We start from the raw sequence: 25,600 nt of genomic DNA, 5'->3' as shown, positions 1-25,600 counted from the left end.
TATAACAAAAAAATAACTTTATTTAAAATAAGCAAAATATCAATAAGACAATAAATTAAAATTTACAAGTACATACACAACAATAATTTACAACAAATTAAATAACTTATAACAAAAATTGAGAGTCTTTAATCACACAGGCACTAACAGTTTCTGTTTGGGTCAATGTATACCGGTCACAGATTCAATCCATGGCTTGTAGTAAGCTGTTCTCATGTAAACGCCTGGAAGGTAAGGCGCTGCGCATTTAATACCGTGAGATACTGTTCCTGCTAGCTGGTATCTACCATCCACTCGTTGTAGGACAAGAGGACCACCGGAATCACCCTATAAAAAATTGAGAACATTGTTAGACCGTTGAACGTAACACAACGTTTTCTAGTAATTGAACCTTTTTTTGCGTCATGTGAATAAATCAAATCAATTACGGCAATTACATTTACACGAAATAAACTTACAACAATTTAATTTTGGTTTAAATTACACCAGAAACTTACGCATTAAAACAGAGAAAATGAAATGATATCAGATATAAAGAAGGTGAACGTTAATACGAAGTTCTAACAAGGTTTAGTTCTGAAAACCCTGAGGGAAATCAAAGAACATTATCTACTATCTTTCGTGTAAGTTAGGAAATTAAACTGGTCGCTTTAAAAGTAAGTACAGAAAAAAGTAACTTACCTCGCATGAATCTTTTTGTCCGTTTGCATAACCAGCGCACAGGAATGACTCCAATATAACTTTAGAATGGCCCGCCGTCCGGAACATTTCCTGGCAGACCTGGTTTTCCATTATGGGAACTTGAACTTCCTGTAATATTGACGGAACTCCACCGCCGTATTTTAATCTACCCCAGCCGGTAACCGTAGCCATTCGCCCAGTAAAGTCTTCACTTTCGCGAGGTAGACAGATAGGAACTAAAAGCAAAAGTATGGTTATTTATTTATAACTTGTGAACAATGCGAAATTGAGCTTTAATTCTCGACGCGCTTTGGGAATGAGATCGATATCGCAGAACGGTTTAATGAAATGTGGCATTGGAGAAATTTAGTTTCAGTCGAGGTTTCAGCTTTGAGGATCTCTCTTTGAATTTTAAAAGGTTCACGCTTTCGTGATTTCAGGATGGTGTAATTACCATTCGGTTGCACGTTCCTTAAAAGATTGAGCTCCAGCCCATAATAAAATATCGACGAAAACGAAAACTGGTATCGAGTTTTATAACACAAAGGAATCATTTCGGAAAATTAACTGACTTCTAAGAATCTGTCTACTCATCACATGTTTAAGGCTCGTGACATTCTTTGGATTCTTTTCGTTCTTCAAATTCTTCAGATCCTTACAATTCCTTAAATTGATTGAAATTTTGGGATATTTTGGACTTGGCCAATGATGGACAGGGCCGAAGAACTAACAGTAGGTCCTTTAAGGGGTTGTTTTGGCGTTAGGGTTTGACAATCTAACTCACAGAAAGAAACGAACAACGAAATGTACAAACACGAAAATTAATTCCCGAAATTCGATAGGAATCGAAAGACGGATGGGGGTAATATGGTACAGATTTAAGAAGTCTCAGTCTCAAGCAAAATGCAAACAAGAAAAAATAACACCCTTTTCAAAGGTCTTTGCAAGTGCAACATTTTACAAACTCAGGCACCTCTAAATAGCATTATGCGCCATGCGGGTCACTCTGTAATTGGGCGCATGCCTGTTGAGGGCCCAAAACAAGAGAGGGATAAAATTAAAATTAAAATTAAGAGAAAATATTTTATAAGGATCACGTAGTCTTTTTAGGCTTTAAAGGGGATGGCTTTTGATGCATTTATTTTAAAGATTCTGACATTTGATATGTTACCAACATTGTTTAGTTTTGCGGGAAATTCAAACTGTCCGCAGTCATTTTGGATCACCCGGTATATATGGACATCAAAAACAAGAAAAATTAAAATTGTATTAAATTAAATTAAAGTTAAAGTAAAGTTGTAAAGGAAAACGAAACACCACCATAAAGGTTAGAGGTGTGACAAAGTAAAATGGGAGCATAATAAATAACACGATCCACCCCAATGAACAACACAGTACACACAAACACCGCAATAAGAAAACTCTATAACAACGTCTCGAATTATTTACGACACTATGGGAGGAACATGTCTTATGAAAGAGAACTAAATAATATGGGCACTGAATATCACAAAAATTTTACACAGTAGGTATCGAAATTTAGTAAGTTGAATTGATTTTCCAAATAAATGATTTTTGGTGGAAATTCAAAGAATAAATTTGTCAACCGTGGTGCAAATATGGTGCGTTTTGCTTCCGTTAATTTCTATGGAATTAATGGGTTTTGAAAGCGTCTCGATCCGAGATGTCTGGAATTTATATCATATTTCATCTTTTTAATTAGCATTGGGTCACTCTCTTGATCAAGAGGAGATAAGTCAGCAAGATTTGAGATAGTTGTCCCCACCTCTTTTTTCTCTGCTTTCATGAATATAACGAATCCAATTGGCACGATTAAAATACATGGCGGACGTAGTTATTACACGTGATATTAAAAAGGGGCAGTTCTTAGTAAAACTACAATGGAAATAAGTTTCGTGGAAGATTTTGGGATTCATTAGGTTTTTCTACTGCTAGGGTAGTGGATGCGCAGTCTGAAAATTCGGGTTTTGATCGCAGAATTTGGAAAAAATGTTTGAACCAGATTCGATTTTTGAACAACCGTCATGACCAGTGTTTTTTGTTTGGAACGTAAAATATAACAGCGCGAGTTCCGGTAGTTAACATTAAAAAAGAAAAAAGTTTCAAGGGCTTATTGCAACCAGTAAGTTTTATACACACAGAAAAAATACGGATTATGATGAAAATTAATAGGAAGTAATACACAGTTAACGTCTCGCAAGAAATGTTTACGTAGGAAGAGAAGAAACCGGTGTATTTTGTCAAGAACAATTTAAGTAGGCGCGTTATCACAAAGAAACTTTGTTAAAACTGCTGTGTAAATGATTCCTGCCGTGAACCGGAAGGGGGGATTGCAATCTGGTTGTTCGTAGTGGTAAAATTATTCTCTGTAACTCATCAGAATAAATTCAATGAGATACATTAAAGTGCAAATTTTTACATAGTGAAGCTTTCTTCTACTTGTGATAATCTAACCAACTTTTTGGTCAAACTGGTTAACCCCAAACAGTTGCATTAATAAAATTGTGGGTTACTCGTAACTTTTAAAATAGGGTACACCAGAAAAGACAGCGTTCCGGAAACTTGAGAGAAACTTATGAGAAAAACTAGAAGTGAACATTGCATATCTAATTACATGATGAGGAAGCTAAATTAGCAAAAACAAAATACCTATGAACAGTGGACGAGCCGATAGAGCTGCAGATTGACAATATTGAGAGAAAAGGGCCAATACGAATATCTAGGGCTCATGGTAACGAAAAAAAAACGGCAACGGAGGATGAATTTGATCAAAGACTGGGGAAAACAAGAACATCAATTTAGAAAATTACCTACACCCCATCTGATGAGCTAGACACATGAAACAACTAAAACAGTAGTGTGAAACCTTATGACATACGGGCCAAAAAATTTGGTATTTAATAAAAAATAGTGAAGATCAGAGAATGAAAAGGAACGAAGAGGCAACAGGCAACACTAAAAACAAGAGAAAAGAATAAAGTGCTTCCGGCATGTATGTAAGAAAAGCCAAAGTTAGCAGATGTACAAAGAAAATGACAGAAAAAAAAGAGAGACCCCTCGAAGGCAAGAGAACGGACGAGAGACGGAGAGTGAAACGATCGAGATGGACGAAAAAAGTATAGCGAGGGAAAGCAGTGATTCCCATAGCATCTGAATTCTAAGGGAGAGCTTTTGACCTCTTGACTTCAGGGATGGAACCTATTCTCAGTTTTTTAATGAAAGATTAATATTTCTGCTATATGATATTCTGATACTTCTTAAAAAATTGGCGAATCTTCATTGATACGAAAGCAGGAATAGACGAAAAAAATCGAATTTTCGAGATTTAAGGGATTATATGTTCATGCTTAAAAGTTATTATGGGCTTAGTCTAATTCAGCATGGTAAATGCCAACCGTCGATGTAGGTAATGCGGAACTGATCGTTTTGAAAGTAGTTATAATTCAATTTAATAGGAAACGCATTTAATCGAAGAAACTTTCTACGAAATACAACGAAATAACATAAACGATCAAAATCGCTTCACTTACCTATATGCTCATCGAATAGTACAGGATGTTCAAGTTCAAGGAGTGCCAGATCGTTTTCAAATGTAACCGGATCATAATTCCGATGCACAATAACTCTCTTCACGTTTCTACTTAACGATCTTTTACTTTCACGTTCACCGGAAATGTCGTGTTCACCAAAAACGGCAACCAGCGAGGCCAAGAAACCGGGTTGACAATGCGCGGCGGTCATTACAAATCGATTACTAATTAAAACACCGCCGCACTTATTCTTCGTAAACAACCCCAACCATGTAGACTCGCGGACGAGAACTTGCCACGGAAATTCGCCAAAGGCCGCTCCCTTTCCGCCGACGATCCTCGCCGTTTTTAATAAAGGCCTTATACCACAATCTGAAATCAAATTATAGATTAATTAAAATCTGTAATCCCAGTTGAGCAACGTTAACGGGTTTTAATATTTGAGAGTAGTGCAAAACAACAATAATTTCTCATTTTGCTTCCTTGCCTTTGTCGCCTTTAAATTAGTTTAATACTAAGGAAGATGAGTGACTTTCGTATGCGAACTTTCTTAGTTTAGCAAATTTACACTAATAAGATCCCATCTTGAACGTACCAAATTGCTTGCATACATCAGGCCGCGCAATTACAGTTACGTCGGGTATTACTAGACAAATTAATTTTGAGGGTAAGCCGTTGCAAATAATGTCCGTAATCTCTGCGTTTGTAAACTAAAGCCATACTGTTGTAGCAACGTGTACGTGGTTATAAGCCTTTGAATTTCATTATGAACGATATTTCCCATCTGATCCCACCCAAATTGTTTTTGCGCAAATGTCCCCAGTGCACGAGAACAAAACATTGTCTGGTTAATACAATGAAGTTATATGTAATGATTTTCAGAATGTTGTGTAGGTTCGGTACATGCTGCTTTGCTCATGTACTTACATATTGAGTGGGAGTGAGTTCTGAAAATACAACTGTTCGTAGAGGTCAAATAAAAATAAATAAATTTAGACGTTTCCCAAAAACACTAGAATTGACGACATTTCTAGCAAAACTATTTTTTGCTTCCAATCAACTTTCTCAGTAAAAAGGGACCTAAGAAAGAAAATTGATTGAGCGAAGTACTTAATCGATGTAGCAATTTTTGACATGGATGTTTAATTTGCTTTTATAAGAAGTACGAATCACTCACTTTGCATGCCGTACATTTGATTCTACCAGCTTTAATGAACACTCGGTACCTAGGAGAAGGTAAGATTAATTGCCGTTTTAGCCGCCGATAAGAAAAAAAACTAGCTGCTGTATATATCATTTTTCTCTTTGTTCCCCTAGAGATATTCAGTTCCGTTAATTCCTGTAGCAACCGGTTTTAGTTTCCCATGTTAAAAAACGAGCATTACGACTGCAAGGCCACGCGGAGCTACACAGCTATCACCCAAAGTACCTCGCCCGCTTGACCCGGGATTCTAATTAACAGCAGGTGTTAATTATATGACCGATTTTAGAAATACATATTATTTTGGCAAAATAAGTAAGTATAGTGTATAAGGCACAATTACATAAAGAAGTTTTAATTTTTGGATCGAAATAACTAAATACGAGTAGAACCGGGAAGGTAATTTTCACTATACTCGCGAGATCTTATTTATCATCGTTCTATTAAATTTAAAGGTTAGCGTTTGCTACTACTCTTCAGGTAATTATAAGGGGGGTTGTGTTCAGTTTTCCTGCATTTTGTTTCTCGGTAGATACTGTTAATTAATTTGTCCTTCCGTTCCGCTTAAACATTTGTTACTGTTCATTCGCTAGAAGCCAACTGCCGCTGAGCGCAAGATCTCTGGAGACCGTTTCGCTGGCGGGTTTTCTGTGGCAACTGTTGCACAACCGTTGCGAATTCTTGTCCAGGGGCAATCCCATATTCCCCTGGTGGTGCCCGAGTCTACCGCCTCGTTCCGCCAGTTTTCGTTTGAGTTGGAGAATCTACCGTCCCGTGTCGTCAGCTTTCGTTTGAGTAATAATAATATATTTATAGTCCCAACAGAAAAAAAATTCCAAAAATCGGACAAAATCATAAAGAAATAATTAGTAGTCATACCTAGAGTTAAGCTCAAACTTAAAGTACACACGCAGTTTTAAAGTAAATAACACCCTAAAACATAAAAAAAGAAAACAAAAAGAAAGTATGAGTTGGAATGAATTTGTATATAGTTAATAGTTATATTATATATAAATAAGAAATTTACTTTTTATTTTTCAAGTGCGCGAAAGCAGCTTTTGAGTAAGTAAGATCGGTCCAGAAACAAAAAATTTACCTATGCGCATGCGCGCGCAGTGTTTCAAAAATTTCATACATATCCCTGTGTAAACAATGTTGGTTTGGACATATGAAGTTTAGGTGTAGGCATTTGAAGTGAATTCGGGTCATGTAATAATTAATCAAGTTGCTGTTTTTGTTGTTTTGAAGTTTGTCTACGTACGTAACTTGTTCCATTGTTAAACAATTTCGTCAAAGAGAAGCCAGTACGTGCTGAGAATAGCAGTTTCATTGAAGTTATCGGCCACGTTAAACGGGCAGCAGTCCGTCATAGGGGGCGTATCTTTGCCTTCTGCCAGATATCACAATCAACGTCTCTAGAGTCTGTTGGGGGGAAATGAATTAAGAAGACCAAGTTTTTTGTGTGTCACGTGTCCTTCTTTGTGCGCAGAAGGATGCGGCCTACCGGTCTGAAAACTAATAGTAGAAAGAAGTCTTAAAATCGTAAAGAATCTTAAGGGGGTAACGGTAGCTGTAAATATTGATTTATTTTTTTCGAAATTTTGGAACATTTTAGACATTGCATATCATAGAAATTTCACAGTGTCCAAATCTAACGGGTTGAATTGGTTTTCCAAATAAATAATTTTCTAAGTGGAAATTCAAAGAATAAATTTGTCAACTGTGATGGAAATGAAGGGGGCCTGAAGATCTCGAAAAACCGGAAGAGTCTCATAGGCCTATAGAATCTGAATGAGAAGCCTTAAAAGTATATTGGATATAAGCGTTCGAAGAAACGGAAGAATCTGAAAACCCAAAGAACCTGAGGGCTGAGTGCACTAAAGAATCCGACGAATCTGATGCATCGACAGCGCGATTTTGGAAAAATTCGAAGAAAGGATCTAATGAAAAAAAATCCGATACACTCGGGCTGCGAAGAATCTGGAAACGTTAAAGTATGGGTATGGGTTTGATGAATTTGAAGAACTGGCGGGATCCAAAGAATGTAGTGGATCCGAGAGTGGATCTAAAAAATTGAAGAATTTGAGTTTTAAAAGTCCAAGGAAAGAAAGAAGATTCAGATTGAATGATAAGATACATTCATATAAGCTGAAAATGTAGAAGAAGTGTTGGAAGAATTAAAAAAATACCGAGTCTGAAAGATCTGAAAAGCCAAATCATCTAAAGGATATAATGGATCTAAAAAATGTGAAGAAGAAGAAGATTTTTTAAAATCGATGGATCTCGAGGAAAGGGAAGAATTTGGACATTTTAATAAAACCGGAGAATCAACCTTGAGTAAAGCGAAGAATCGATAGGTTCGAAAACAGGGGAAAAAATCCGAAGAAACTGAAGAGATTTTTCGATTAGAAAAGTTCGAATAAGTCCACAGAGTATTAAGCAACTAAAAAGGCCTAATCAGAACAATCTTAAAAATGCAACAATCCGAGAGTGTATGAATAAATTGAAGAATCGGAACAATTTTAGGAGTTGACAGATTTAAAGAAATGCAAAGAAACAAAAAACTCCGAAAAAAGAGATCGAACAAACAATAATAAACTAGAAAACTATCCAATGGTCCAAGGCACTGGAAGAAACTAAAGAATTCTTAATGTCTAAAGAATTGGAACAAAGGAAACTAAGAAATCCGAAGAATCGGTTAACAGTGTAGCATTAAAGGATTCTGAAACCTGAACAAACAAAAGGAACCCGAAGGCGAAGAAATTGTAAAATTGAACACTTCGCAGAATCTAAAGTAGAAGAAAGCGGAGGAGCAGAAGGAACGAAAGATTTTAAAAAGTATAGAAGACAATCAAATGGAAATGAACAGAAGTCACGATTAAAAGCTCTTAATGAGGGAGAAATTTCCGAAAAAAGTTCTCCTTTTGGGCACTTCTTCCAGTTTTTCTCCGAGTTTCCTTTCGTTACTGTAGGGCTATGGCTCTACTGGATTCAAAAAGCGAACGACCGAAACCAAAAAGTGGAAGATGTAGTACATTCGTGCTTGCAAGGGCTTTCGGAGTGGGATTTCTAAAAGCCTTTGTCGGGGTGTTTATTCTTAGTGGAAGCGTAGGCTAGTTAATATCGAATGCGTAACAATTAAGTATTCGTTTGTTAACAGGAAGTAGGCTTAGGTTGGGAAATAGGTAGAGATCTTCAATTAGATCAACTCGTAAAGCTTTCAGCACGAAAGTGAGTATTAATAACAGAACTTCGTGTCCGATTAATCCTCCAAACGTTAAAAGTAATCCCTTTTCCCATTTCGGACTGGAGCTTTCGAATCCTTTTTTCTTTCTTTCGCTTAATATAATTTGTGTGGGTTGTCACATTTGAAACTTTCATTTCCAATTTGCTCTAACGTATACAGTCGCGTAATCACTTCTTTTTTAAGTTTGAATATACTCTAGGGAACAACTTGACAGAAATTCTGGAAACTTAAATAGCCATGTATTCAAGTTTATGTAATTCAGTTAAAGTACATACAGCAAATCAATAGAATTAATTAACGCTGTATAATTTCAACACACTCGTACAATGCATAAATAAGTTTTGCCCTTCGGGAATAAAAGTGCTTTCGCGCTTCCTTCAACGAGTTAGTATAAACTAGAAAATGTTAATTTCTTATTTTGTTGCCCTTCAAGATCTTGTGACCTCAAGTTTGCATAACTATAAAGTTTTAATAATTTCGTAGTTGCAATTAAGGGTTGCTCATTTTATTAAGAGACCTCACCAACGATTTTGATGAAATCAATTATGTGATAAGCTTTCCACTATGCAGGTGTTGGGGATAATATACTAAAATGGCGTTGGATTGTCCACATATATAAACTTAGAGAACTCAAAGTTTAAATTTAGCGTTAGAAAATGTGTACAGCTTAGGAACACTCACGATACTAGGATTTCGCAAATTCTCTAGAGGGATTTTATTAAAGGGGTAATGTATGACTTAACGATAAATACATGGACTTTATTAATAAAGTCGTTTGAATAACGTACCTACATCTAAAGTCAAACGAGAGTCAAATGTGAAAATTAGCTGCAAGCAAACGCACTACAAGTGACTTCCCATATACAAATGCCAGCGAATATGTCAACAACAGATGGCGAGATCCGCAGTGTTAATTAACATGTAACAACAAAGTTAGATCTGCTTAATGTTTAACAAACATAACGTGATTTGCATTATTCGGAATATACTACATTATTAATTTTGCCAAAATGCCGTTATAGCCCCGAAAACAATATTTGACTTTGAACAATATCAAATGCAGCATAGCTAAAGAATTTAAATTGGTGAAAATCTTCATACATGTTGTGAATAATTGCCTTTAACGGTATATAAATTGATTTGTAAATGTTTATTTTGATGGGAACAATAAAATTTATTACATTCATTACTACGGGTAACATGGTTTGTAACGACTGTTAGTTTTTAATTTGCAACTAATTTTCATAAATTAGCGTAAATTTGCGAGTTACCGATAGGAGCTTATTTTAATACTTTGCCCAATTTTTGATGCAATCACTCTAACTGCACGAAGACACAATGTTAAACCGTACAACATTTTTTTTGGTACCAAAAACTATAGTTATCTGCCTACAAGACTATTAGTAATATTATGTTTTTGTTTAATTCGTGTTACTCGAGAAATGCCGTTCTTCATTTTTACAAATTCTGAGGTCTCTCACAGAAAGCTAATATTAACAGACTTGGGTAAGTGCGAGTATTTTAAAATTTTGTGGGAGAAAATCTGTGAGAGAAAAATGTAATAAATCATGAAATGATACCTTGCTGTTTCTACTTGTGTCTATTAGCGATCATAAGTGCCCAAACTGCTTCAAAGTTTAATGTATCTGAATGTACCAAAACTAGTTTCGAATCTCAAAGATCAGAAAAATCCTATTAAACAAACATTCGAAGTACTCGAAAGCGAAGAATTTAAAAAATCTGGACAGTTTTGAGGGAACTGAATTTAAAGAATTCGAAGAATCGAAGAAAACTTAAGAATCTGAGGCATCTGGAGAATTTCCAGAATTGTAATATTTCAACCTGAAGTACCAAGGATCTTCAGAATCTTATGTACCTAAGTACCTGAAGAATTCAAACAAAGGGAGACATCCATAGAATCATAAGAATGTTCACCATTTAAAAAATCAAAAAGGTGCGAAGAACATTAAGAATCCAACGAACGTACTAGATCTGAAGAATTTGATAAATCTGGAGGATTAAATGGTAAAAATAAAAAAAATCATACAAACCTAAAAATAAAAGGATCTCAAAAAATTGAAAAGTCATAAAAACGTTTCTGAATGCTCTGATAGGATCAAAGAACCTGAAAAATGGGATTATAATTGAAGAAGAGGAAAATCTTGAAAGAATTTGTATAACAAAAAGACGTTGTTGCAAAATAGTGATGGGGACTGGAATGCTTGTTTTGGAGAAAGTAGAGTGAACTGAGTCCTTGGAGTATATGGACTGTAAACAATGAATGAAAGGGGTGTACGTCTAATAGAATTCTGCAAGGAAAGGAAGATTGGTTATAGCCAGCATTTGATTCAAACATAAAAGGAACCTTTACACTTGGAAATCTCCTGGAGACAGATTTAGAAAGCAGATTGATTTAACCATAATTAAAGAGAGATACAGAAATGGGTTAAAAAATTCGTGTGGATTGCCAAGGGCAGATATTTCTAATGACCATCTTCTTTTTTTGGTAAAGTTCGAAATAAAATTCAGGCGGATGGATAAAAAAAATAAAGAGGGCAATTGGAAGAGTCATGAAACTACAGAAGACAAACGGAAGACCATGAAGAATGTGACAATCAAAGTAGCGGAGAACGAGGTGGGGTATGGGGGAGGAAAAAGATCAAAGAAACTATGGATAACATTTGAAATTATTGAAAAGATGGAAGGAAGGAGGATGTATAAGCGATAAAATACGGCAGAGGGAAAAAAGAAATACGAAGACTGAATATTTAATTAAGAAGAGAAACTAACTGCTAAATAAATGCAAGGAGATAGAAGGGAACAAAGAAATGCGAGGAACAAAGAACCATCAGTGTTATAGATCATGCTCGTAAGATTTTGTTGGGGATGTTATTCTCTCCTATCAGAGTTTGAGGAGGATAATGGAGGAGGATAACGGGGTGTATATCAGTAGTAAAAACAATTTGAGAAATATATATGTAGAACGAAGAAGAATGTAAATCTGTCCCTAGTAGATCTGGAAAAGACATTCGATTGTGTGAAATCCAAAAAACTGTTAAAAGGGCAAAGGATGCGGATTGTAGAGAAAAAAGATTGATCAGTAACTTGTAAACAAAGCAGGAGGTGACATTGAATAGGAAGAGGAGCTAGGCAGGGATGTTGTCTATCAGCAACTTTATTCAATATCTATATCGAGGATATGGTAAGGAAGTGCTGGGAAAGGAATAAGGGAGTAAAAATAGGTGGCACAAATGTAATGCCAGTCAGGTTTGTTGACAATATGATTATATTTGTAGAAAATTGAATGGAATGTTGAAACAACTGGAAGAAATGGAAGACACGTATGAATTGAAAATTAACAAGAAGTGGAAGATAAAGAATGTTGGAGCAGAAGTAATGGATGGGTAGAGAAATTGGAACGAGTAAAAACAAGTAAACACTTAGGCACAGTAATATCAAACGATTGGTTGAGTGAAAAAAAGACAATGATAAAAACTGGAATGGCAAAGAAAACGTTTATGAGAAAGAGAGTGGTGCTTCACAGTGAGATGGATTTAAAATTAAGAAATGAGGAGAAATACAACTGTTAAGCAATATTAGAAAGATAAAGAGGAACTGGGTGGAGCACGTGTTGAGCGCTAATGGAATGATCGGTGGAGACGGAAGGTGGATGGAAGCAAAGAAGAAGAAAAAGGAAATTGATTGTCACCGAAGAACCTGCCAGCTGGCAGACAACTAACAAAAAGAATCGGAATTCGAAGGATCTTAAGAATCTGAAAAAGCTGAAAAAACTGGAAAATGGGAAAAACCAAAGAATGAAATTGATCCTAAACATCTGAGGAATTATAAAAAGATCTAAGCAACCAGAGGAATCAAAGAGATTGATGAATCTTAGGAATGAGAAGAATGTAAAGATATGATAGATTTTTAAAGTGTCCAAAGAACCGAAAGAATACGAACAGTTTCAAGAAACCAGAGAATCAGAAGAATAGGAAGAACCTAGACATCATAATAACTGCGAATCGTTCCTAGAAGTGTTCGAAGAGTAAATACAAAAAAATGGTCAACTTCCCCAAGACATGTTTAAACAGAAAATCCACAATGACAGTGATCAGTGAAATATGATTAATTTTCTACGTAAGCGCCTAAGAATTTGAGCTTTGCGTGATCTTAAGTCTAGTTACCAAAACGGTAATAATAAACATTTTTCCATTTATACAAAATTTACACGTTAAATGCATTGAAAATTGAGTTTCTTTTCGAACTAGAAATTTCCAACTTCCAGATTTAGTATGCGGCACTCCGGCTTCAAAGCCAAGTCGGAAAGTTGACCTTAAAATAAAAATTTCCTAAAAGCCCCAAAGCTCTGCACAAAATGTTAAGTTAAAAAGAGGTGGTGGTGCAGCATGAAGGAAATAACACAGAAGTGTAAAACTCTAGGTAAAACTACATTTCTACCCCGATGAAATTACTAAAACAGTTAATTGCACCTGAATATACATTATGTATAGGTTGGTGGTTTGGACCAAAGCTCAGACCCTCTGAGCCACAGCCGCTCATCTATATGTATTTTATTCACATGAGCGTATGCTATAATGAATTGTATTACTCAAGTCGACGACTCGACGCCTACGTCAAAGGGTTGATTGTTAGTGGAAGAACATAAACTAAAGCATACTTACAGCGCTGATAATCGTCGCTGGACGTTGCTGGAAATTCAGTTTCAAACGAAGCCGGTGTTGTCGTCGTCACCTTTTTAGGTGGTCCAGTTTTCTTAGTAGAAACGGACGGCTTTTTCGACGTAGACCCGCCCGCCGGTCTCTTAGTCGACGGCTTCTTCACCGTCGTCGTCGTCGGCTTCGAATTGGTGCCAGAGCTCGGTTTTTTCGTCGGTTTCTTCGTTACCTCCGTGAACACCGTCGTATTCTTATTGTACACCACGTCTTTCAAGCCCTGAAACGGTTCCTGGAGACTCTGCACGATTTTGTTCACGAAGTTATCCATCTTGATGTTCAAGGCGTCGTCCTCCAAAAACTGGGGCGTCGTAAATCCGTCCTCGTAGATCGAGGCGGATATGTTCAAATTTGGGTTGCGTACCGGAGGGAAATTGATGAGGTCGTTGACGGAGGTTTCGACTTCGATTTGAGGGGTGTAAAATTCGGTTGTGGGGCTGTACGGTTTGATGGTGGAGAGATTCGGTTTTGGGGTAATTAAAATTGTGGGGTTCGCCCCCTCCGACGTGCCGTACGAGTTATGCGTTACGTGATTGTTGATTGTAACTTGCGTTACTGGTTTCTTCTTCGTTGGAACTTCGGTGACAACGTAAGGGGATGACAGCGGGGTGTTTGTGGACGGGCCTAAAATTATGATTGTCGGAGGGGAGCTGGCGTAGTTGCTACTGGGCGTTGAGGGATAGGCCGAGGTGAAATCCGTTATTTCGTAGGTGGGCGTGTGTGGGGCCGTTGTCGTAGGACGTTTCGAAATTGTTGAGCTATAAACGTAAGAAGTTGACAATGGTTTCTTAGTCGTAACGTAGGCGCTTGGAGAACTGGCAAATGTAGAATGAGAGGGTCGGCTAGATGCAGTAGATTGAGACGGCCGATTGGACACTTTTTTGGTGGGTTTTGAAGAGGGTTTAGGTGATTTAGTTTTGCTGGTTGTGGGTTTTGAGCCAGGTCTGTGAGGAAGCGGAGTAGAACTGAAGACGTATGACGTAGATGGCGGTTTTTTAGTGGCAATTATTGTAGTTATTGGAGAAGTGGTTTGAATGACGGGGCGTCTAGATGGCGTTAAGCTGAACACGTACGAGGTGGAAGGAGGTTTTCTGCTACTAGCAGGTGTGTACTCGTAGGAATTTGCGTAGGACTCAGTAGAACTATTACTATCATTTAACATTTGTATTATGTTAACGATGGAATCAAATTCTTGAGTTTTATTGGGCTTTGGAGGTTGGTTTATTGTAGGCACCAAAACAAAGTGGTCATGGTCAGGTTTAGGAATTTTATTTGTAGCTGGTTTAGGTGTATAGTAATCAGGCGCATTTGAAATTGAAATGTGTATGTAAGGTGACGAAGACGTTGGTCGGTAACCCGGCGTTGTTGCTTCATTTCGTGTAGTTGTTCTTTTGTTGTCTGATACGGACGATATTTTAATTGGCCGTTTAAATTCATCCGGATCAATATTGTTATTTTCTGATTGCAATAGGTACGTCTCAGCTGTAGATGAGTGCGTTAGGCCAGGTGTGCTGAAGTGTCCATAATCTCCACTAACTTGTACCACCACGTTTTCTTGAGCTGTAGGTAACAACCCCTCGTTAATTAAGTATGCCCCTTCGTCGATAGGATTACTGGTGGTGGTAACTGTTCGCCTAGTGGTGGGACTGTACACGAAATTATTATCCGGTGGTCTCACTGGATTAAGATCACTTTCAACAAGTTCACCCATGACACCCATAGGTAGCTGACAACAAGCGCCGAATAGAAACCCATCCATACACGCACCGACAACTTGGCCATTCCTATGTGTGCATTCGTGATTGAACATACAAATAGTCGGGCCTCCTGAATCTGTCGCGATCTTTCTTGTAGGCTTACAAAGTCGCGGAGTTATTCTGTATCCACCAAACAGTTTTCTCGAATCTGAAAATGAAAAAGCGAAAATCAATTTAATGTACGAGCATAAACATTAAAATTATATTTTAGTTTAACCTTGGTATATTTCTCAAGGAAGTAATTAGAAACACGCACTTTATTAATTTGTCATAAAGTTAACGTGTATCGTTCTAATCATCCGGAAAGTGCGCTATTATTAATTCAGCAATAATTATTTTCCGCGCTTGCTAGAAGGAACTACTTTTGAATTCATTCAGGTGGAACTTCTGTTGCGATACAATGCAAGAAAGTGCAAACAGTGAAAAACTCGAAAAATCGATTAGTTTGTAATTCATAGACGTCACGTTGCCCACGCGTACTTTTTATAATTTGTGGTAATTAGAAGTGGATAGGAATGAATATCTCTACCCACTCCTTTGGGATTGGAATTTTCCAATACAACTCGAAACAATTTTAAAGTTATAACGAGTTGCAGCTTATAGGAATAAAAGGACGAGAACTCTGGGTTATGATTCTTTTTCCGTGCCTGTTCTCCATTCCCGGAGAGTGTTTACAATATACTGTATGAACATATTATGCCAGTTGGGGTATTAACAAAACATTTCAGGAACACTGCTGGGTGAATTTCGTCTGTCTGAAAGTTTCCGAATACGAGCTGAATGTTAAAAAATTCCCGCACTGAAAACATAGTGCCTTTAGAATTGTTTACTTAAGACCCTGCTTAAGACTATTCATCAGAGCTGGGCAGAATACTTAAAAAAGTATTTGAATACTATATTGTAAATACTTTACACAAATCAAAGGTATTTGAATACTAAATACTCTTACGTCCAGCACAAGCGAATACTTGATACATATACATTGAAAAGTATTCAAATACTTTAAAAAATAAGTATTCAAATACTTTAGAATGTATTCGAAAAAAAGTATTCAAAAGTATTCTAATACTATCAAAGGTATTCGAATACTTTGAAAAGTATTTCAAAAGTATTCGAATACAGTAAAAAGTATTCAAATACTTGTCACTCAAATATATTAAAAATTTAAAAATAAAATTTCTTATAGAATGTGGCCTGTAGAATCCATAATTTCAAACAGTTCCAAGATTGGGCTACTAGTTCAAAAGTTACAGCCCTTTGAATTTTCATTCGAAATTGGTTTCTAGTCTATAACTTTTGATTGAGAAGTCTGATCGAAAAAGTACGAATTGTTTTGGATTCTACGCACAAAAATTAATAAGAAAAAGTGTTTTCCCGAGAAATTTTGGTGTAGTCGATTTTTTGTAAAAAAGGAAGGTTAAGTATTCAAATACTTTGCGAAGTATTCGAATACTAAATATTTGTGAAAGTATTTGAGTTACAAATACACATACTGCTTCCAGAAAAGTATTTAATTACAAAGTATTTGAATACTTTAAAGGATTTGAATACTAAAAAGTATTTACAAAATCGAATACTGCCCAGCTCTGCTATTCATATTTTATAAATTATTAAAAACGCAAAGCAAAGGTCTCATAGGTGAATGAAATCATTTACCCATACCCTCGCTACCGAAATATTTCACTTTAAAGTCTATAATTTCTGTAGAAGTGTAGAACTTTATATTTGCGAAAAATTATTAATCATGGACAGCAACGTATGATTTAGACGTATCCATCATATCGCATTCGAAACTTTGATAAGGGTTCTGATCATATTAACGAAAGTGTCACTTTTCATTTGCATGTTTACCGATTTAATATCAACCTATTACACTACAACAATATCAACAAACAGATCTTGAAAAATTAGCCTTTTATTTAAACTAAACGGTTTTATGAGGTCAAAGTTCTTAATCACGAAACTCCGAAAACATGTGCTTTATAATTGATTTTGTATGGCCTTTACTTTAACCAAAGATTCCTCTTAGTCCCTCTTTTTTGTATGGAATTTTCCCAAATTATAAGAAAATATAACCGTGTTTCAATAGAACCTAGAAAAAAAACTATCTTTTTATGCATTACGAATTAATTACCCCGTATTTTTTTTACTTCCACAAAACATCTCTACATTTCTGAAGTATGACTGATTGACTTACTACTTTCAAAAACTTTTTCACATTTCCCCAGGATGACTTTCTATTTTATCAAAATTTCCACTTATGTCGTCAAAGGCATCTAGAATTTACTGCAATTTTCTTAAAATTTGTCGCATTAACATAAATTTTCATAATTTTGATACAGGGTTGGTATGTCCTCTTCATAACTTCGTGTGCAGGTTAGAGAGGAACTGGTTTTGAACCTAGAAATGTGGTAGACACAATGATCCTTGGCATGCCTAGGTGCTGCCTGGTCGGGTACCCCTTAAGAATAGCATAGAAGCTTTGGTGNCGGGTACCCCTTAAGAATAGCATAGAAGCTTTGGTGGAAACAGTGGAGCAGAAACGAGGCGAAAGAATCAAATATAGCCGTTTTCGTTAATAAGATTTTGGGGCGTTAATTAATCAGTAGAGATAGGTAGGGATTAATCAGAAAAAGAGTGATGGGGACATTCGAGTTTTGGTTAAATAACATTCAAGTCTAATTTGAGTTCTTGTTACCCCGAAAACGTAAAGTGTTTGGCGAATGTAACAAAATTGGGTTTTGGGGCATTCAGTCTTAGTCGTCATTTAGAAGAAATCCATGTTTTCTGGAAAATCTCCGAATGACTTGGGGAAATTTTTCGGAATTAATTCTTTTCCCCAGTGTTATTTAGAAGTGCACGAGAATGTTATTTTTTCCATACTTCTAATAAGTTCCGATTGGCGGAAGTATGAAAATTTTCTCCCAATTTTTATAATTTTTTCTAATGTTTCTCGCTATTGATTGATTTTTTAAATTCAAAGTGTATTCATTTCTACACCACCTTGAGGTACAGAACGTGGCGCGTCTTGTTTGTTTTGGTATTCGCGATAGACCTAATCCACAACGTCATGAAATAGCGCTTGAACCACGCGATTTTTATGGACTGTGACCGTGTAGCTCAGTGGTAGACCGTTGGGCTACATAGCCGGATGTTTTCCTGCAGTTTTGTAGAAAATTGAGTATTAATCGTGAATGAACACTATCGATAAATAAACATAAAGTTGCAGCTGGTGCCTGATTAAGCTAGTTTTTTGGAACAATAAAAAAGTTTTTCTGGAATCCTTTTGTACCAACCGGAATAGGCCCTCCTACTACGCCTCTCTTTAAAATAATAGTCATCAAATATACTATATAGTTTGTGATCGAACTGATACTTACTTTTCTTTTGAGCCGGACCTTCCACAAAAAGTATAACACGCGGCCTGAATGCTAATTAAACTTTCCTCATTCATTTTATTAAATACAAAAAAGAAAATCTTTAAAAGCTTTTCAACGAGGTAGGTGTATACTGTTGCGAAGATAAATATCACCACTTTGTTCTGTAAATTAATTATTGCTACCGTTGAGATTTGTAATCCTCATCATACTTTTTTGTAGAGTTATTAATTAATTATTCGCCAATGTAGGGCGTTGTTCTGAAGAAATTCTGAAACTGCTCCTGACCGTTGCGTTGATTAGTAGTATGTAATAAATGCTGTAATGCAGAGAAAACGATGAATGTTCGTTATTAAATGGGTATCATTTCTTCAATTCCAATTTAGAGAACAATAAGTTTCGTTTAGTTTCACGTTCTTTTGTATTTATAAAAGAAATGAATGAAATTCACAAATAAGAAATTCAATTTAATTTTTTGTTACGAAGCTTGCGCCAGAAAATTACATTAAACGTTTCAATTGTGCTGTGCTGTTTAAATTAAGAAGCGCCCCAAATTTCTGATGCTACGTCGTTATCAGATTTTGTTTCTTTCTTTAAATGTTTAAATGTAAATACTGTATTTGAGATAAATTTCTAAGCAGTCAGCACCGATTTTCTATATTTTATCGTTCCATTTCGTAGTAGAACCAATCCGCGGCCTGTCACTTATATTACATAATCACATTCCATTAGTTTATTTGTACCTTAATCCTTTTATGTAATTTACGTTATGTATTAACTCATTTTCGCACTAAATTATGTATACAATGTACTCCAATTAAAAATAACGTTCTTATTATTGTAGCTACGAAGTTGACTCAATTACCAAATACGAAGAATGTCAGGTGAAATCACGAAAATAATTCGAAACGGAGAGATTAACAAATATTTTTAAGGATTTTTTTATATACATATTTCGAAAAAAAATTGAATTCTGCCCTCAATTAAATGGTATCACATTTATAAATTGTTGCATTATTCAATGAAACCCACAAAAAAATTACAATCGGTTCAAAAAGCCAATTATTAAAAAAAAACCAATTCAGTATTAAACTTGGCGTCTTTGACGAATAATTGTTACTTTTGCTTGTAGTCTTTATATTCTTTTCTTTTCCCATTGTTGATTAAGGATAAATTAATTAACATTGACTGATTATTGCTTTGCAGCTGTGTTATTAATTAAATCGGCATTTAATGTCAACATAATTACTGATTCATTGGCCCGTATGAATAAAAGTAAGCAAATGCTTATACTTGGAAAATTCAAAGTAAATACTCGTAAGTGCTCCTTCGCACTGGGCGACTTAGCAGCGCTTCTGAGCAGAAGGACAGGACGCAGTGCAGCGCTGCTAAACCATGCTAAACAGACCAGTATGAAGGGGCAGTTACGACGGTGGGTGACTCAAAAACAACTAGATTTATCCCTAGAATTACGAAGTTCATGCAAGAAAAATGGCTTAAATCAAGCTCAGCTTAGGTTTGTCGATGCAAATGGTCATTACTCATTAGAATTTACATTGCGATTTGGGAAAATGATTTCTCTACTCAAGATTCGAGCGTTATAATAGTCTTTTCCAATTACGCCACCTAATATCCATAATTAGTGCAGATCTATGTAAACTGTATAACGATGTAGATGCCATATAGCTTCGATTTACAATGCCCCTAGGTGGTATGAATAATATTTTTTGATTGTTAATTAAACGAAAGGAATCCCTTCCCTGAATTGTTTACTTTTTTCCTGCATTTGCGTTGTGGAAAACGGATCGTATACAAACACAAAATTGATTAAAAAATTCTCAGTTTATTATTCACAGCCAAGTTATTTAAATTTTGCCTCACCACTTCATTAAGCTCAACACGCACTGATCGCTTTTATTGTACGAAAGTTAATCATTTGAAAATAGTCTCAAGATGTTGAGGGCACACGTGCAAATAAACTTCCATTTTGTTTATTTTCCAAAGAAAGGTAAGTAAACATAAATTGCATGTTTGGGTTAATTTATTTCAGTTACGTTAAGGTACGAGTATAATTAGGGTTAATTAAATGTCACATTCTTGCATGAAACAATCCATATTTATTACTGGTAGTCGTGTGTACGGCTTGTAAATGCGGCCTTACAAAGAATTGATAAACCATCAGCATATCTTTATCGATTTTATAACCGCGGCAACGTTGTGTTTTAATGTAACCATCATAATATAATAAATTACGGAGGAAGAAAAATGCACTTGGACTACACTACACGTAGCAATAATTTTTCTTCTACACGAACGTACTTCGTATTACGTCTCACGTTCTACTTATGTAAATACGTTGCGTATAAAAAACTTGATCTTGAAATTGCCTTAAGGCACGATTTTTGCAAATGACGTCGATCCTCGGCTTGGCCAGATTGCTTATTTCTCGAGGGATTTCATTACTCTGGTAGTTTTGACGTTTCAATTATCCGCCGAATGAGACTGTGAAATAAAAGGGAATATTTATCCGATTTCAAAGAATCAAACGAGCTACCCTCATAACTTCATGTACTGATATTTTTAAGCTCCAATGGCCCATGTATCTTTTGTCCTATTAACGATATAAAATAGCCGAGTTTGGACAAGACGCAAGGTACAGATTATATTGGAGTAACCTGGAATATACCCGCTATTTCAGGATTAATTAAAGTTTTTAAGCAATTCTTTCCTTCTTTTTCCTTCACTTTCTCCGCAGCTGTCTCCTCATATCCTGCGACCTTTCCTTTTTAGCGCATTTTTGCAAATTTATTTGTAAAAAGTAGCTTTTAATCTCACTTTGGCTGGCTGGCTGGCTGGCTGGCTGGCCGGCTGGCTGGTCGCCTGGCTGGCAGCAAATGTGGGCGCGTAGAAGAACTCTTGTAGAAAGGCAACGGGTGTACGTATATCTACAAGGCCGTGTAATTTGTAAACCTTGGGGACAGGGCTACATGATGTGGGGTTGGCGACATCTGGGCGTCATCCTCGAGCGTAGTATACTAACGTGAAGGTTTTTCAGTTTTTTCCTATCTTCTACTACAGTTTTGGTCCGATTCTTTTCAAATTGGTATCGTCGGAAAGATGTTGTAAACGCGCACAACTCCTGCGTGGCGGAATTTTGTTTTTTGATCTAGGGGCGAAATTAACGACCTTTTGCAAGGCGCGCGCGCGCGTCTTCGTAAGGTAGTCAACTTCGGGCACCTTTTACTTTCCGTTGCGAATTCTGTCACGCGTTTTAACGTTTCGTAAATCTCGAATGGCTGTCTCTCTTTCTCGTGTCGCCAATAGAAGCTCGAGCAATGAGAAGTGCCCCCCAAAAATTAAGTACTATCTTGTGGAAGGTTTTTAGCGAGATCCACCAAAATGTGGGTGTAATATAAGTATGCACCGAAAAAGGAAATGTGGTAGCCTCCGACAAGATCTAACTGATGGTGGAGAAAAATCTTCAAACGCGAATTGCGGGTGAACGGGACGTCGGAAGTGGGTACCGTCAAAGGGAATGTGGTAGCTCCCGACATGATCTTACTGATGGTGGAGTCAAATCTTCAAACGCGAATTGCGGGTGAACGGGACGTCGGAAGTGGGTACCGTCAAAGAGAATGTGGTAGCCCCCAACACGATCTTACTGAAGATGGAGTTAAATCTTCAAACGCAAATTGCGGGTGAACGGGACATCGGAAGTGGATACCGTCAAAGGGAATGTGGTATCCTTCGACAAGATCTTTTATTCATGGTTGAGTAAAAAGTGGCTAATAGAATACTGATCTGCCACACAAAAATGCGCTGAAGTCCCTTCGATCTCACACGAGGACTTTGATAATTTTTTCAGATTTATTATTGTCTCTTCTACCTTTATACTTTTATACTATTTTCTGTAGTGTTTCCAGGGCTGCAGTCGTAAAATTAGCAGAGGGTATACCTACTGTGCACGCATCGAAATGATCAGAAGGTTTACTCTATAAAAACGGCTGTATAATTTATCGTGTGGTATTTGTAGGAATTTGCTGCAATTGCATTTTGGGGCGCCACAAAAATGAGATTTTTTTGGACTTCCTTTTTCTAAGAAGGTATACGCTAATTCGTCCGTCACAACCAGAAGGTATTAAGGTTCTTCAATAAGGATTTATGCTTGGTTAAAATTACAGGTCTGGACGATCATATGTCATGGGTTTCCGTCAGTTTTGGCGGGAGTTTTGAGTTGCGCAATCGTTTCTCGGGTGGACTCGGGTTATTACAGAATTTTTGTGAATGTCAAAGTATCAAGTGACTTCAAGAAGGTTCTTAAACAATCTTTTATCTAGATCGTTTAATGGATGGTGTACTTTGTGGTCTTATTTTTCTGGAATATGAAGCAGGTTCAGCTCTTGTAGTCAATGGAATTCTCTACTCTACATGGCATGAAACTGATTACTTATGACCTATTTTTAATAATGTGGAGAAATTTTCATCTGAAATTGTGTGTCTCTATTCAAAAACTCGAATAGCTTTGAGTTTGTGGCCGCAATACAGTAAAGGCTGTACCATCATAAACGCTTTTAAATGTATATGAAGAAAAGTGTACTAAAAACAAAATACAGATATTCATTTTGAATCATAGCCGTCCATTTTGGATTGTGACAACTTTGAGCAATGCCTCGTCTTCTTATTTGCAATGTTTGACCAAAACATATATTTATACCAAAAGGGTTATTCTTATCACAATTTAAAGTTTTATATAGTTCCCCCCGAGGTTCCCCCTATTCACGGTAGTATCAGCATATAGCTTACCAACGACGCAACATCTTTAGGGCCAGTTTCTCATGTTATCATTAGCTAACAGTTAATTTTCAATCGATTTTCAATCAAACAAGTGTATTTATATATATTTAAATCATATAAATTTAACTCAAATGCGAAAGATCGGCCCTTAAAAATAAAAAAGTTCATTAAATTGAGAACAAAACAAGCAAAACTTTTTATTTTCCGAGAGTCCAACATACCGTAACATCAGGAGCCAATTAGAGAAAAAGCGACAGTCCTTAATTTTTAATGGATTACGTCTTATACGCGAATGTCCCAACTATAACAAAATCAAGATACAACCTTGTACGGGAATCATTTATTGACCCACTGAACTGAGGACGTGTTTGAAGTATAACACACGAACCTGAAAATTCTATTTATTTTCGTTTCGCTAATGGTATAGCTAAAAAACGAGGGCAGATATTCAATTTTAGAAATGTCATTGAATGGTTGTTACGAATATGAACCCTAGTTAGCTACCTACGCAAATACGCAGCAAAGTTGATTTTAATTCGAGGTCGGTTTAGCAACGTAAATGTTTTAGCGCTATCTGGTGCAATCAGTTGCAGCTTACTGCAAAATGTGCAATGCTCTGTTCCCATACGGAATCGTAGGGAGCGAGTACTCAGACGGATCACTTGCACCCGCGCAACATGCTCATGTAATCATGATTTTGTATCTGCAATCAGGTTTTCCACAAATGAAACTCCTGAAAAATGCTGTAACGCAATACCCATTTTCGTACAGTAATTTATATCATAATTAATGGACATTGATCGAAGTTACCAACTTTAATGAACACCTGGTACTTAGACGAACTCAAATGGGCACTTCGTTACGTAGTTGTTTACTCGGAGATGGTAAAAATAATTGTTTCGATTTCTAGCGGCTTGTTTTAGCCGCTTATAAGGAAAACCAGTAATTATTTCCCCGACGTCCGACAGCCCTCAGCATGGAGAAGCAGGGGGAGAATCAACATTTTAGGATTTCAGCTCCGTATTAGCCGATTTCAGTTTCCCTATGTTAATTTAAATCGAACAATAAAACTGATGGGATTTTGCAGATGAACAGACAATCGATGCGTAGTCTAAACGAGATTGGGTGAGGCATCTATAGGTTCGCAGAAGCATGGTGGTTTCTACACTCCAAGTATGATGAGCCACGGTCTTCAAGATGGTAAGGCTTTTGTTGCACTCTTTAATCAACCGATTTATGTATTCATGGCATATAAGTTTGTGATTAGGGAATGCAATCCCGCAGCAAAATCTCAATCCCGGTATTTGCGGGATCGTTAGATGTTAATCCCGCGGGATCCCGGTATTTGCGGGATCCCGCAAAATTTTAAATAACTTGGCAAATAAGCAATTTTGTGCGGTTAACTTCTGTATTAAAATAAATCGCTAATTATCACAATATTCAANTATCATTGAAAGAGTGTCTGTCAGCGGCTCTGCGCTCCTGGTACAACAATTTCCGAAACGGACATTCACGGCAGGACATGTAACGGTAGAGGGTTTTTTACTTCTACTCTCCTGTTGCCCTAATGTCATAATTTTTTAAACAGAAATTGCCACTTTCCTACGACTTTTTATGTTCCAAACACAGCAATTTTTAAAGATTCGTCAACGAAATGTCACTCCACGTTGAGTAGGTTTGTGGATGCAAAGACTTGTGATTGCGCGCAAAAATTAGTTTTTTTTATGAAAAAGCTGGCGTCCCGGAAAGAGTGAAATTCAAAAAGAAAAAGTATTGGGAAATGTCCTGTTCAAAAAGAACCGCCAGACAAGTTAAGTCGGTTGCCTCTAAATCACTGTGGAGTGGCGAATTTTTGCCTTGAGCCGCGAGCGAAGTCAATCACCTATAATTTAGCGAAGGGTATGTTTAATTTGTTTTACAAAAACTCGAGAAGGTACTCAGGCAGTCAGGCGTATGTGTCAGGAGAATATAACTCTTAAAAGGTCGTCTGGCGTACTACCTATCGTTACTGTGATCCTGATATACTGCCACAAATTTGTCACTCCGCGTAATACCGTTTCAGTTACTTTTTTTGTTGTTGCGATCCTGGTATAATAAATTTTAAAAAGGAAATTTGTATCAAGAGAACATGCTATTAAGAGGATGTCATGCTGTTTTTTACCTTCTCGTATTTCTGTGGTCCTGACACCACAAACTCGGAATGGTAAAACCGTGCAAAGAAAATGTGAAATATAACAATAAAATGATGTCTCTTGCTTA

At 36.6% G+C, this 25,600-nt stretch overlaps 1 protein-coding gene across 1 annotated transcript; it reads right to left on the bottom strand.

Annotated features, from left to right (window-relative positions):
* Positions 1-16,830, bottom strand: LOC116171021 (serine protease lint). Its single transcript, XM_031487691.1, has 5 exons — positions 16,827-16,830; positions 13,363-15,318; positions 4,233-4,604; positions 682-917; positions 1-327 (listed from the first exon to the last, which is right to left on the bottom strand). The coding sequence occupies exons 1-5, from the start codon at positions 16,828-16,830 to the stop codon at positions 163-165; spliced, it is 2,733 nt and encodes a 910-aa protein (XP_031343551.1). The 3' UTR covers positions 1-162.
* Between the last annotated feature and the right edge of the window lie 8,770 nt (positions 16,831-25,600).

This window comes from Photinus pyralis, unplaced genomic scaffold (assembly GCF_008802855.1).
Source record: "Photinus pyralis isolate 1611_PpyrPB1 unplaced genomic scaffold, Ppyr1.3 Ppyr1.4_LG1, whole genome shotgun sequence".
Lineage (NCBI taxonomy): Eukaryota > Metazoa > Arthropoda > Insecta > Coleoptera > Lampyridae > Photinus > Photinus pyralis.
Note: the sequence above shows the minus strand (reverse complement) of the source record. Positions and strands in the feature narration are given on the sequence as shown.

What these genes read in the sequence shown, in the direction of transcription:
- LOC116171021 (XM_031487691.1), bottom strand. An exon ending in CAGCGACGATTATCAGCGCT is followed by an intron (nt 4,605 to 13,362) that starts GTAAGTATGCTT and finishes ATTTGATTTCAG; the next exon opens with ATTGTGGTATAAGGCCTTTA. An exon ending in GACAAAAAGATTCATGCGAG is followed by an intron (nt 328 to 681) that starts GTAAGTTACTTT and finishes AATTTTTTATAG; the next exon opens with GGTGATTCCGGTGGTCCTCT.